The sequence below is a fragment of the Astatotilapia calliptera genome, chromosome 6 (genome assembly GCF_964374335.1).
Source record: "Astatotilapia calliptera chromosome 6, fAstCal68.1, whole genome shotgun sequence".
NCBI classification, from domain to species: domain Eukaryota; kingdom Metazoa; phylum Chordata; class Actinopteri; order Cichliformes; family Cichlidae; genus Astatotilapia; species Astatotilapia calliptera.
The window spans coordinates 2,611,256-2,623,722 of NC_137427.1; the positions used below are offsets into that span (position 1 = coordinate 2,611,256).

A 12,467-nucleotide genomic window follows, 5' to 3' on the forward strand; every position below is an offset into this window, starting at 1 on the left:
TGTAAAAGGGAAAGGCGGCACCTCCAGCAGAAGAGGAGTGGGACACGCCCACACAGGCACCTTCAGGAGGAGGCCCTGCCAGGGCCGTAACAATAATAATAAATGCAAATTCACTGTGTAACTTTATTAGGAGCGTCCTCCTGAAATGCACCAACAACACTGAGAGTAACATCCTCCTCTCTGCCCCTTAATGCTCTCTGGTCGCTATGGTAACGCGCAAACATTTCTTTCAAGATAAGACACGACTACAACACGAGAAAAGACCCGGGGGAAACAGAGTTAACGATAACCAGTCCGTGGCCCGGGGGTTGGGGGCCGCTGGTATACAACACAACAATGTCAGTTTTCTTTTTAGCCTAAATGTGCTTACAATGCCTGGATTTACAAATAGTGGCACTAGACACCCGGTGAATTGTGAATCATATGGAATTCCATATTGTGGGATCATTTGGTACATGTGACTTGGGAAACCCAGCATCATAATCGCACTGACGACACAGTTCCTCGTCCACTGGTGAACTAAACTATGTTGAATGGTTGTGCTGAACAGCTGGATGCATCAGTGATTTCTTGTGTTGCTATTTAAAACTCGTGTCCAAATAATATTTTATGATGTCAGGACACATAAAGTAAACTGGTGTTTTTATTACTTCCTAGCAAGCAGTAGGACCAGCTTCACTGTAGGCGGGTTTGTTCACTTACTATCGTGCTTCCCTGAAACCCGAAGCACAAATCCTGAAGTACTTTCTAGGAATGTAACTGAATTCTAAACACTCTGAGGTTTAATAGTCAAATCCCTCCAAACCTCCCGTGCAGCGTAAGACTTCTGAGTCAGAGGCAGACACAAAGGACCTCACCGGAGACCCTGTTAGTGAGCGAGAGCTGTTGTGTTCAGAGCCAGGTCTGCCACACTGGCTGGTCACGAGGAAACTGCCTCACATGTGTCTCAGGCAGTATATGGTCTGTGGATAATAACTGCAGGCTTTACGGCGTTAGCAACTGGAGTGTTTTCCTGCCACAGCGGGAACAGCTCAAGGTAAGTGCGCGTCCCCCGGGGTCCGGCCCCAGTTGTCATATTACTGCGTGATAAGTTGAGGAATGGACGCCTGTTTTCTTTCATAAAGAGTGGATTTCTGTGATGGAAAGAGGAGGGGGACAGGAAGGGACGTGGGTGGCAGAACGATGCGATAAAAGAGAAGAAGAGAAGCGCGGGGGTAAAGAATCCTTGTGGCATCAGCCCTATTTGAGAAAATTCTCAAGATGAATTCAAAGTTTAATTTATATTCATGAAGCTTGCGATGGCTGTATTTCTTGGGAAGAGCAAATGGCATACAATTTTAAATGGGAGAAGACCCTGTGGCTCATATCCATATTTAAAAAGACGGTTAGAAAGAACTAAATAATCAACATGTTTGGGTGGATGATCAGATCCACATCGCTTCTGATTTTGCATTGTTTAGGCAGCCGTCTACACGTCGCAGTAACTATGTTGAGTTGTCAGCTGTTAGCAGAGTGATTTTTTTGTTCTTAAACTGTTCATGAAGGATTGTTTAAGATTTGTTAAAAAACAAAAAACAGCTCACATTGTCCTGACTTTGAGATAAGTGGGTACTGTGTGCATTCTAATTATTATTACGGAGGACGATTCTTAGAGAACTGCAGGAGTTTGACACAAATTGCACTTGGCAGCAGCAACATCATGCTAAATGCAGCAGGTACAAAGCTCATTTTAACTGGGATATGAAGATTAACATTAAACAGGCCACTTAAGAGCTATTTTTACTTTTTGACACATTTCAGGTCAGCCTGATCTAAAAATATCTTTAATTAATTAATTATTAGTCAGTTATTTATTAAAAATCCCCACGTGAATACTTTAAACCCACAAACTAGGGCTGCCCTAAAGGATACACTATTTCATCCTCCTGTTTGACTCTAATTAGGATCATTGCAGATAATCATTATGTTGCATTCAGTGAGGACTAGAACAAGTGACAGTCTTCTTGCAACCAGGGAAGTCTCCCTCTGTTGGCCATTAGGAAGAATGCAGGTTTAAGGTTGTATTGAATTGGCTTCCCTTGTCAGACGTGGAAGCTATGTCTAATTTTTTGTCCACTGTGTTGTTCGAAAATAAACAATTTCTATCTGCAGCGATCTCATTGATTACCATCTTCTGAAAAGGCTGGACATTTATGGGCCTTCACCCACACAATCACAAACAACAGTCTACATACCTTCACTCAAACCTTCAAAAACTCAGCACTTTTTTTAGTCCGATGATTCCAGCTGCTGCTTTTGGTTTCATGGTGCTCCAGATGTTTTCAGCTGGTTAGGGGTCTGGACTCCACAGCATGTCTTTATCCTGTCTTCCTTCTCTCACCCCAAACGGTCACAGCAGATGGCCCCGCCCCTCCCTGAGCCTGGTTCTGCTGCAGGTTTCTTCCAGTTAAAAGGGAGTTTTTCCTTCCCACTGTCGCCAAAGTGCTTGCTCATAGGGGATCATATGATTGTTGGGTTCTTCTCTGTATGTGTTATTGTAGGGGCTACCTTACAATATAAAGCGCCTTGAGACAACTGTTGTTGTGATTTGGCGCTGGATAAATAAAATTGAATTGAACTGAAATGACTGCAGGCTGGCCAGTTCAGCACCCAGATGCTTACACAGCTACAAAGCCATGCTGCTGGAATAGACGCAGTATGAGGTATAATACTTCCCAAAAAAGAGGTTTCACAGACAGGATCACATGTTGCTCTAAAACCTTTTAGCATTGATGATACCTTTCCAGATGTGCAAGATGTCCGTTCCATAGGCAGTGATGCACTCATACCATCAGAGATGCAGCCTTATGAACTACCACTCATAGCAAGCCAGATGGCCCCTCTCTACTCGAGTCTGGAGCCTGTGGCTTCCATGTTTTCCAAAAGGAATCATACATTTCAATTTGTCTGACCACAGAGCAGTTTTCCACTTTTCCTCAGTTCGTTTTAAATGAGCTTTGGCCCAGAGAAGTTGGCAGTATTTCTGGCTCATGTTCACATAGGGCTTCTTCATTGCATGATGGACCTTTAACCTGCATTTGTGGATGGCACAGTGAATTTGTTCACAGGAAAGGATTTGTGGAAGTGCTCCCGAGCCCATGCAGTGATTTCCATGTGCCCCCCCCGAGGGCATCAAGATCACAGGCATCCAATATTGATTTTCAACCTTGTCCCTTACAGACAGATTTCCAGAGATTCTCTGAAAACGATGAGATATCCAAATAGTTTTATACTAAGGAACACTGGTCTGAAATTGTTCCATCCTTTTTAGATGCAGTTTGTTGCTTCCTTCCATCTTTGCTTCTGAGAAACAGTCTAATGTGTTCTCTTCATACCCAGTCTAGTTACTAAGCTGTTGCCAGCTAATCTAATTAGTTGTGAAACGTTCATCCAGCAAAGTACCACTTACTTTCTGAGCCTTTTGTTGACCCTTTCCCAACGTTTTTGAGACGTGTTGCTGCCATCAAATTCAGAACGAGCTAATATTTTTCATAAAATAGTAAAATGTCTCACTTTAATCATTTGATATATTTTCTGTTCTATTGGCAATAAAATGTGGATTTATGAGTTTTACAAATCAGTGCATTTTACACGATATTTTTGGAACTGGGTTCTTTTTGACTGATTAGATTTATAAAACATAGTGTGGCAGATTATATCAGATGGCGGCACAAAGTGAGGACTGACTGGATAAACTGCCATCCCTCCTGGTTGCTGTCATGAATCAGATTTGGCTTCAGTTTTCCGACCCAGGCTTTGCCAGCTCTGTGCTTAAGTTGGAGAGGACAGATTGGTGACAGCATGCGTTAGAGAGCCACTGTTTTCAGTTTCATTGTTTCCTTTAACTGCTTAGGTTGTGTTGCAGCTTTCTAATTGCCCCCATAAGATATAAAAACTTGAAACTCTGTGTCAGCTTGATATAAAGTTTTAGTTTCGTCCTTGGTTACTGTATTGATGTATCCATCACTACATTACAAAAAGTTCAATTCTCACCAAAAGTGGCTTTCAGTGATCACACTGTGTTTCCTTCTGGGTTAATATAATCTCCTTGTGATCTGCCTAACACTTGTTTTGTCAGTCTGAATTTTTATCAGCCACTTCTCTGTTTCACAATCGTGTCACATTTGGGAGAAAATGTTCTACGGTTGTTCTCGCTCATGTTATCTTTTTGCAAAATCCATTTCTGCCCCAGTGGAAAAGCCAGATGAATCTCCTGCCAACAAACATTGTGAATATCGAACATGACAGCCACGACTACTGAGGATTTCCAGCTAAAATATTAACTGCAGTGCTCATTCTGAAGCTCTGTGTAGTCACAACAATTGGAGTACTTGCCCTGACTTGTTTAGCTAGTATCAAAAAATACACATTCAACAACAATCTGTGTAATGATCTCCATACGTATAAATATGTAAAATATTAATATGGTAAATAAACCTGCATTCACTGTTTTTGTTTTATTTTTTATTTTTTCTAACCACTTGGGGGCAGCAGAAGAAGTTGCTGTTGTTATAGTAAATAAATTATTCATTTCAGTTGCTCTAATAGTGTTTTACACAAAAACAACACGAACACATTGTCTTCCTGTGTAGAGTTAATTTAATTCAGACTAAGAGAAGATCATGATGACTTGTTCTTGCTCGTATTCGGACCTCTCACAAGCAGACACAATATGCATGACATCCATCACTCGGCATCAGTGATTGGACTGATTGTTGTGCACTTTAATGCTTTTAGTTATCGTTACTGTGAAACAAAGAGCACATGAAGAAATAACCGATCGCTCGCATTATTAGTAGTTTCTGCAACGCCCACGCTAAGAGCATGTTATGCATTACCGTCATTACCAAATGATTTCCATTAACATCGTCTATACAGATTGATTTTAAGGTTGCTTACACAAATAGCAGCTGGATTTATTAGTAGCATCACTTTCAGATTGTATTTCAGGACTAAAATGAATGAATCATTTTTTCTGGAATGATGCTACGATGCTACTGTTCCTTTGTTTAGTCTTTACCAGTTTTATTTATTTAAATAACATTTTATACATTTGGTGCTTTGTGAAACCAAAACAAACCTGAAAGGATTCTTGGAGCTTTGGAGTGACACCTGTCACCTCACAGCTCTGTTTGTAATGTAAAACTCTATCGCTCCTCGCAGTCGTCCCTGCTGTAATCAGTTTAGCAATATTTTCTATTTAACTGGCATTTTTAGAATTTGTCCAGTCTTATTATTACAGTGCAAACATGAATCCACTGTAGGAGGAACATGACGTGCACTCTGCTGTCAGAAATAGCCTGGGCGATGTTCCAAAACGCTTCACAGCTTTTATTGTCACACAGCACGCTGATACTGTAGATTCAGGTCTGACACACACCTGAACAAATGCCGGTCTCATGTATCCAAACCCCTGTCCACATACAGCAGCTGTTTCAGTGCAAACCCAGTCTCAGGGTTCCAGCCATGATGTGTTTGGATTTGCTCAACCCTGAGAGATACACGAACACAAAGAGTGACATTTAGAGAGACGGGTCAGCATCGCTCTCATGCAGATTAGTGAATCCCGCTGTGGCTGATACAGCGAGGAGCGTGAACAGAATGGCCAGCAGACGCCGAGAAGAGCTGAGTGACATCAGCACCACCGAGCTCGAGTCTTGTTTGCATGCCAGCTCATTACACTTGGAAACAATACCCGTGCTGTCAAACCCTGTTCTTAGCTTTTCTCTATTCTCTCCAGCCACTTATCACAGATTTCATTTTCCAGACAGAGTGACATGAAAAATGCCCCAAAGCCCACCAAACCTCCTGTGTTTGAACACACGCAAGCACACAAAGGAGTGACTGGTAGAGAGGGATGGAAAGAGCAAAGGAGCAGGAAAGAGAACAATGAATTTATTTGGTTCTAATGTGAGTTTTGGCAGAGCTGGCATGCTAATGCAGTGTTACAAATTAAGATCCCAGTTGTATTGTGCTACAGTGTGCCAAGGGGAGGCTGGGAGTTTGACTTCACAGGCCTGAGAGGATGAGTTCAGGTTTGGTCGCCGTGGCAGCTGGAGCCACCAACACTTGCGCTGTGTGTTTATCCACCGACGGTGCCAGATGTGATTCTCAGAGGAAACCGTGCAGGCAGCGGAAGGATCGCACATCCTGCAAAGGCAAACACGGCGGGATCACAACACAAACTCACATGTGCATACAAAATTAATTTTTCTCCTCTTCTGCTGCACGTGCCACAAAGCAATGAAAATAATTTATATACAGCACTTTTATACAATTCAATATGATTAATATATTAATAAATAAAACTTTGAAGTCATTTCATTCTTGAGTTAACTTGCAACAAATCATCCGCCTGCAAAGATGCTTCGAAGAGCTTTTTTCAACCTTTAATAGCAGAATGTTTATGTGTTTGCTCTGCAAATGAATTCTTTATTTGCTAAATTTGAGCAAATTAAAGAGCATCAATTATTGTTTGGTAAAACTAGTCTTTCTGCTTAACTGGTCAGACAAAGCTTTAGGAAGCAGTGACATGAAGAGAGTAAACACTAGTGCTTAATCTGAGAGAAATGATTCAAAGAACATTTGTGAAACTGTGTCATTAGAAGTAATACTTGGAAGTAAACAGACACAATATAGTGACTGTCCTGTCCTTTTTAGGTACTATAAAGCTGTTTTGTGCCAACAATGCAAAGATGAGCAACCTTGTAATCTTGCTGTCGACTTAAGTTATATAAAGTATATCTGTATAAAAAGGCATAGTTAGTGTTTAAGTTAAGAACACGTAAACTAGTTGAAAATTATCTTCCATCTCTTGTGAACTAAGATCACAAATCACACTGGATTTCCTGACTGAACTTGTTTTGTTTGAATGCTCATGAATCCGTTTCAGGTTTGGAAATAGAAGGTGGTGTTTAAACATCGGGCAGGTGTTGCAGAAGAAGCTAAAGAAAGGCTGACAGCTCTCAAACATACCTGAAACAGTGTTTTGTTGAGGTCAACCTCTGCCTAACTGAGACGTGGATAACTGCTGGTGATTCCAGAACTTTTGCCTTCAGACTGCTGCTCTTTTAATGTCCAACACACATCTGATCGAGGTGGAGGAGTTGCGACCATCTTCAGAAATCGCTACAGGTGTAAACAGGTTTCATTCAAATTTTATTTTTCCAGTTTTGAGCTGTTGCTATTTGAAATAGCCTGTTCTCCCCCTGTACTGTGCAAAATAATATACAGGGCCCCAAAATACAGTAAGGACTTTATAATGGAATTTGCTGCATTTCTGACTGAAGTCACGATAAAATATGACTCCTTTCTTATTGTCAGGGATTTTAATATTCACGTGTGCTGTCTAGAAAAGCGCATGGTTAAAGACTTTTTGAATCTTACTGATTCTTTTAATTTAGTTCGATGTTCTGCACCCACACAACAGTGTGGCCACACTCTCGATCTAGTTTTAGTGCACGCATTGCCTGCTTTTAATCTGAAAGTCTCTGACCCTGTTTTCTCTGATGCCGGTTCTGTTTGACATCTCTTTGTCTAGAAATGGATTCAGGGGGCATGTCCCTGTTCAGCCATCTCGTTTGTTAAATTCTTTCACTGCAGCACAGTTCTCCACCTACTACACTCAGTTCTCTATTCCTGACACACTCCAAAACGTAGAGGAACTCAGTTCTTGGTTTCATACCTTGGCTATTGTTGCCTCTCTAAAAATCAGGCATCCTAAGACTAAGTTTGAACCCTGGTTGAACGATGAAGCCCGTGCTGTGAGGCCTGAAACCTGGGCTAGATACAAACACTGTTGAAAACTTTAGACCAATATCTAAGCTGCCCTTTTTATCTAAAGTCTTGGAAAAAGTAGCAAGTAACCAATTGATCCCGTACTTGAATGCGCAAAATATTCAGGAGATTTTCCAATCTGGTTTTAAAGCAATGCATAGCACTGAATCAGCATTTTTAAGAATTTTTAATGATATATTTTTATCATGTGATTCTGGTGAAAGGCTCATTCTTATCTTACTCGATTTAACTGCTGCATTTGACACTGAAGACGATGAAATTTTAATCTCGCATTTGGAGCAGTGTGTCGGTGTAACAGGTGTGGCTCTGAAATGGTTCAGGTCTTACTTAACAAATCAAACCTTTTCAGTTCACTTAGGAAACTGTGAGTCCTCCCGTGCTCCGCTGTCTCATGGAGTACCGCATGGTTCCATTCTGGGTCCCATCCTGTTTTCACTGTATTTACCTCCCTTGGGCTCAATTTTTAGGAGACACAGACTCTCTTTTCACTGTTATGCAGATGACTGCCAGATTTATGTTCCTCTTAAAAAGAAAGATGTGTCGTCTGTAAATCTTTACAAACGTGTCTGGAGGACGTCAAGTCCTGGTTGGCGCTAAACTTTCTTTGTTTTAATGATTCTAAGACTGAAGTAATGGTGTTCAGACCTGCCTCCACTGCTGTTCAGTGTGTTGATTTGCAAACCCTGAAATCATTTTGTAAACCAGAGATTGTTAATCTGGGTTTTAAAATGGATCCTGAACTTAAGCTTGAAAGCCAGGTCGGGTCGGTTGTACAGTCTAGTTTCTTTCATCTGAGGCAGCTGGCCAAAATTAAGCACTTTCTGGATTACGGCTGGATTATTATTATTATGGGGTGAGTCGACCTTCTGCTTTTCGACTGCAGCTAGTTCAGAATGCCGCTGCACGTCTTTTAACTGGCACTCGTAGATGCGAGCATATCACCCAGTTTTATATTCACTTCACTGGCTGCCCGTGCAATTTAGGATCCTTTTTAAGCTGCTTTTATTTGTTTTTAAATGTTTGTCCAATGCTGCCCCTCTGTACCTCTCTGAGCTTCTTCATCCATACATACCTTCGCGGTCCCTCAGGTGGGCAGACCAGCTCTTCCTGAGCGTGCCCAGGACTAATCGTAAGCTCAGAGGGGATCGGGCGTTTGCTGTGGCAGCACCAAAACTGTTGATTGACATGTTAGTAGATATCGAGGTCTACAGATTAGTGGATATTGGATCAGTTCTCTTAGTCATCATGTTTGGGTGAAAAGATGTGAAGCAACTTTTCAAACAGCCAGATCATCAGTGCCAGACAGCCTGGTGGGAGCATCGCTGAGGTGGCTTGAGGAGTGCAGCTGGTCAGCTTGATCTGTGGGATTTTACAGGATCTGCTGCTGACATCTTGCTGCCAGAAATGCTGGGCACTTCCATTCATTCAGCCACTGGGTGTGTCGTATGGCAGCACACAGCAACAAGCATTTCTCTCCTCATTTATGCAAATAGTGAAATTCAATCATGTGACTATTGTCCACGGTCAATCATAATCACCGTTTTTTATTTGGATTATTAGTAGGTTGTTAAAACTTTTATTTCATGTATAATTATTATTGAAGCTCATCTCCTTTTCTTCATCCTAATGGCATCATGGTCATTGTGTACTTCACCAGAAAGGCTCCTGGTCCCCTGGGTGGGGCCTTTCTGCATGAAGTTTGTGTGTGTTCCTTTTGTTTGCATGACTTTCCTCCACGAACTTCAAAGACTTGCATTGTAGGTTAATTATCATCTACTTCACATCGATGGCTATGTGTATGAGCTAAAGCACTTAATGTGTACAGAGACGGACTGTCTTTAAATGAAAATTTAAAGAACTTTGAGGGGTCATTAAATCAGCACAATATAAAAATGTCAGTTGTTCCATTTCATCTTTTATACCTAGGACTTCACCAAAAAACAAGTTCTTTACAAGTGCTTTCAGAACAGACTGAAACGTAAGCCCCTAGAACTTTGAATTTGCCCTCACAAGCATACTTGAAGTGCTTTAGATTAATGAGCTATATTTGGCTTTCGTTGAATCCGCCCCATGCCAGCCTTCTCTCCTCAGGGAAGCAGACTCTCCTGACTCACTCACAGCCTGCTTCCCGGCCATGAATTGGATGTGATTGGTCAGTGTTAAAGCGCAAATAACCTCACCTGCTGATACTTTGTTACCATTCTGTGCTATTAGTCTCACAATCTCTTTTAGCACTTTGCACCATGCTGCTGCATAATTGCGTTCTTGCGTCTGGTCAACAAAATGCTGCTTCTCTCAGTGTGCTCATGCACCTTAAGTTTGAGGTATGGTTTAAGATGCCTTTGTTTTGATAAAATCAGATTAAAGCCACACTGTTGTATCTAACTTGTAGTGGCTCCACAGTGTTGCGGTTTATGTGTTTGCCTAGGAAGGGAAATATCCCCTGGTTTGGTCCTGACAGGAGGCACGTGTGTTAGAAATGTTACCTCTGCCTGCATCACTCACATTGTCGTGGCTTCTGTTTTTCCATCTCTTCAGTGCAGCTCTTCCCTGTAAAGCAGCCACATTGCAAAACTCATTTCAGTAAAAGTGTTTGTCTATAGCTTGAAGAAACGCTGGTGTGCTGTGTTTCAGGGGGACTCGCTGCGGACCAACATCCAGCTGGATTTTGGTGACGGCACAGCAGTTTCATACTCCAATCTGAGCTGGACCGAGGAAGGGATCAAGCACGTCTACAAGTCTGCCGGAATATTCCGTGTCACGGCGTTTGCAGAGAACACGCTCGGTTACGACACCACGACACTCTACCTGCACGTCACATGTAAGTGTCCACACTGTCACAAACACAACGCGTGCAGTTGCTTTCAACTGAAATCCTCTCTGAGAAGATGACTGCTGCTGTTCACTCTCTGTTTCATCGACATAAGAGACAAAACTGTCGATGCCGTCATCTGAGTCAACTTTTAGTTTGCACTCAAAGCAGTTAACTTAGTGCCCAGAAGCAGAGTGTTAGTAGACTTTTAATACTTTGTTTGCTTTTCAGGCCACAAAGCATTACTGATAAACACAGATGTGTATGACTACGTCCATGAACATCAGTTAATGATGCGTTTCCTGTCTGTATACAGTGTGTTAAGATAGGAGAATGTTTATAATGTAGGAACAGAATGAGACTTTACAAACTGAACGGTCTGTAAAATCTCATTTTAAAAGCTCTGTTTTATTCTGACCCAGACGTGCTCATATTTTGTTATTGATTTGGTACAATGCACACACATACCCACTAAAGTTGTGTTAGGTAAGATGATAAAATGTTCAGATTTCACCCTCCAGCATGAACAGTAAGGTTGAAAGAAGGTTACACCAGGATGTAGCAAAGAGTTGTTAAAGATGGGTCAGTTTATTGGCACTGGTAAAGGGGTTAAAAAGAGAAATGTACATTTTTGTTGTTAAGAATATAATTTTATGTAAATTCACAAATACTGTTATGTTAAAAGAATATAGAAATTCTAATGTGCTTTTTGGTATTTTGGGCTTCCGGCACACTGTAAATATGTGGTTATGTAGTTGAGGAGTCAGAAGCAACACAGGTTTCTGACCGAGTCCCGCCATGTTAAATTAAACCTTCATTAAACATCTCTTTTGAAAGAAAAGTACCCGGTCTTGCTCGTGTTTCAAATGCCTGTTGCTGGACTGACTTCTAAAGGTGGTACAGAAGAGTGAAACAGAGCCCGACGGGCCCGTCATACTAGCTCAACCCTGTAGATCCAAACCATCAAATAATAGCCAGAAAATTTAGATTTTTTGGAACTGAGATGTTTTCTGAGATGTATTTTCATTATGTATTTATTATATCTTTGTTGTATCACATTTGATACATTGGGCATTTTTGGCAACTTTTTTGTTAACAGCAATGTTAGTTTTAGACCAAACAAAGAGTTTTGTCAATAACATTTTGAAATTATGGAAGGTATTGATCAGAGAGACAGATCTCAGAAACTCGTATCAAATATGATACAAAGGACATTAAAGGGTTAAGAAGAGAGGTGATGATTAGTGAGCAGCAATCCAACTTCCTGCTGAGAAACAGCACTGCAGATGCAATGTTTGTTTCGAGAGTGTTGATGAACAAATGTAGATGACGTCAGAAAAGCCTCACTGTGTATTTGGAGATCAAGAGAAAGCGTATGACAGGGTGCCAAGAGAGAAACTGTGGTACTGCATGAATACGTCAGGAGCAAAGCGCAGAGTATGTGAAGGGCTGCAGGACATGTATGAGAACAGAGGGATGGTGGTGAGGTGTGCAGTGAGTGACAGATGGGTTCAAAGTAGGGGTGGGATTACATCAGGGATGCTCTGAGCCCTGCTTGTTTGCAGTGGGGATGGACAGGCTGACAGATGAGGTCAGGCAGGAGTCTCTGTGGACTCTGATGTTTGCCAAAGACATTGTGGTCTGTAGTGAGAGTAGGGAGCCTGGAGAGGTGGAGGTATGCTCTGGAGTAAAGAGGAATTAAAGGCTGTAGATGCAAGACAGAATAATTCAATTTGATTTGCAAGTCCAAAGACATGCAGCTTGTGGGGATAGGTTAATTGGATAATCCAAATTGCCACTAGGTGTGAATGTGAGTGCG

At 41.6% G+C, this 12,467-nt stretch overlaps 1 protein-coding gene across 1 annotated transcript in view; it reads left to right on the forward strand.

Annotated features, from left to right (window-relative positions):
- The window catches only part of sorcs3a (sortilin related VPS10 domain containing receptor 3a), a 255,954-nt gene that overhangs the window by 213,709 nt on the left and 29,778 nt on the right, over positions 1 to 12,467 (forward strand). The window contains exon 19 of the mRNA XM_026169671.2: positions 10,471 to 10,657. Within this exon, the coding sequence (XP_026025456.1) occupies positions 10,471 to 10,657 (187 nt within the window). The remainder of the gene's footprint in view (positions 1 to 10,470; positions 10,658 to 12,467) is intronic.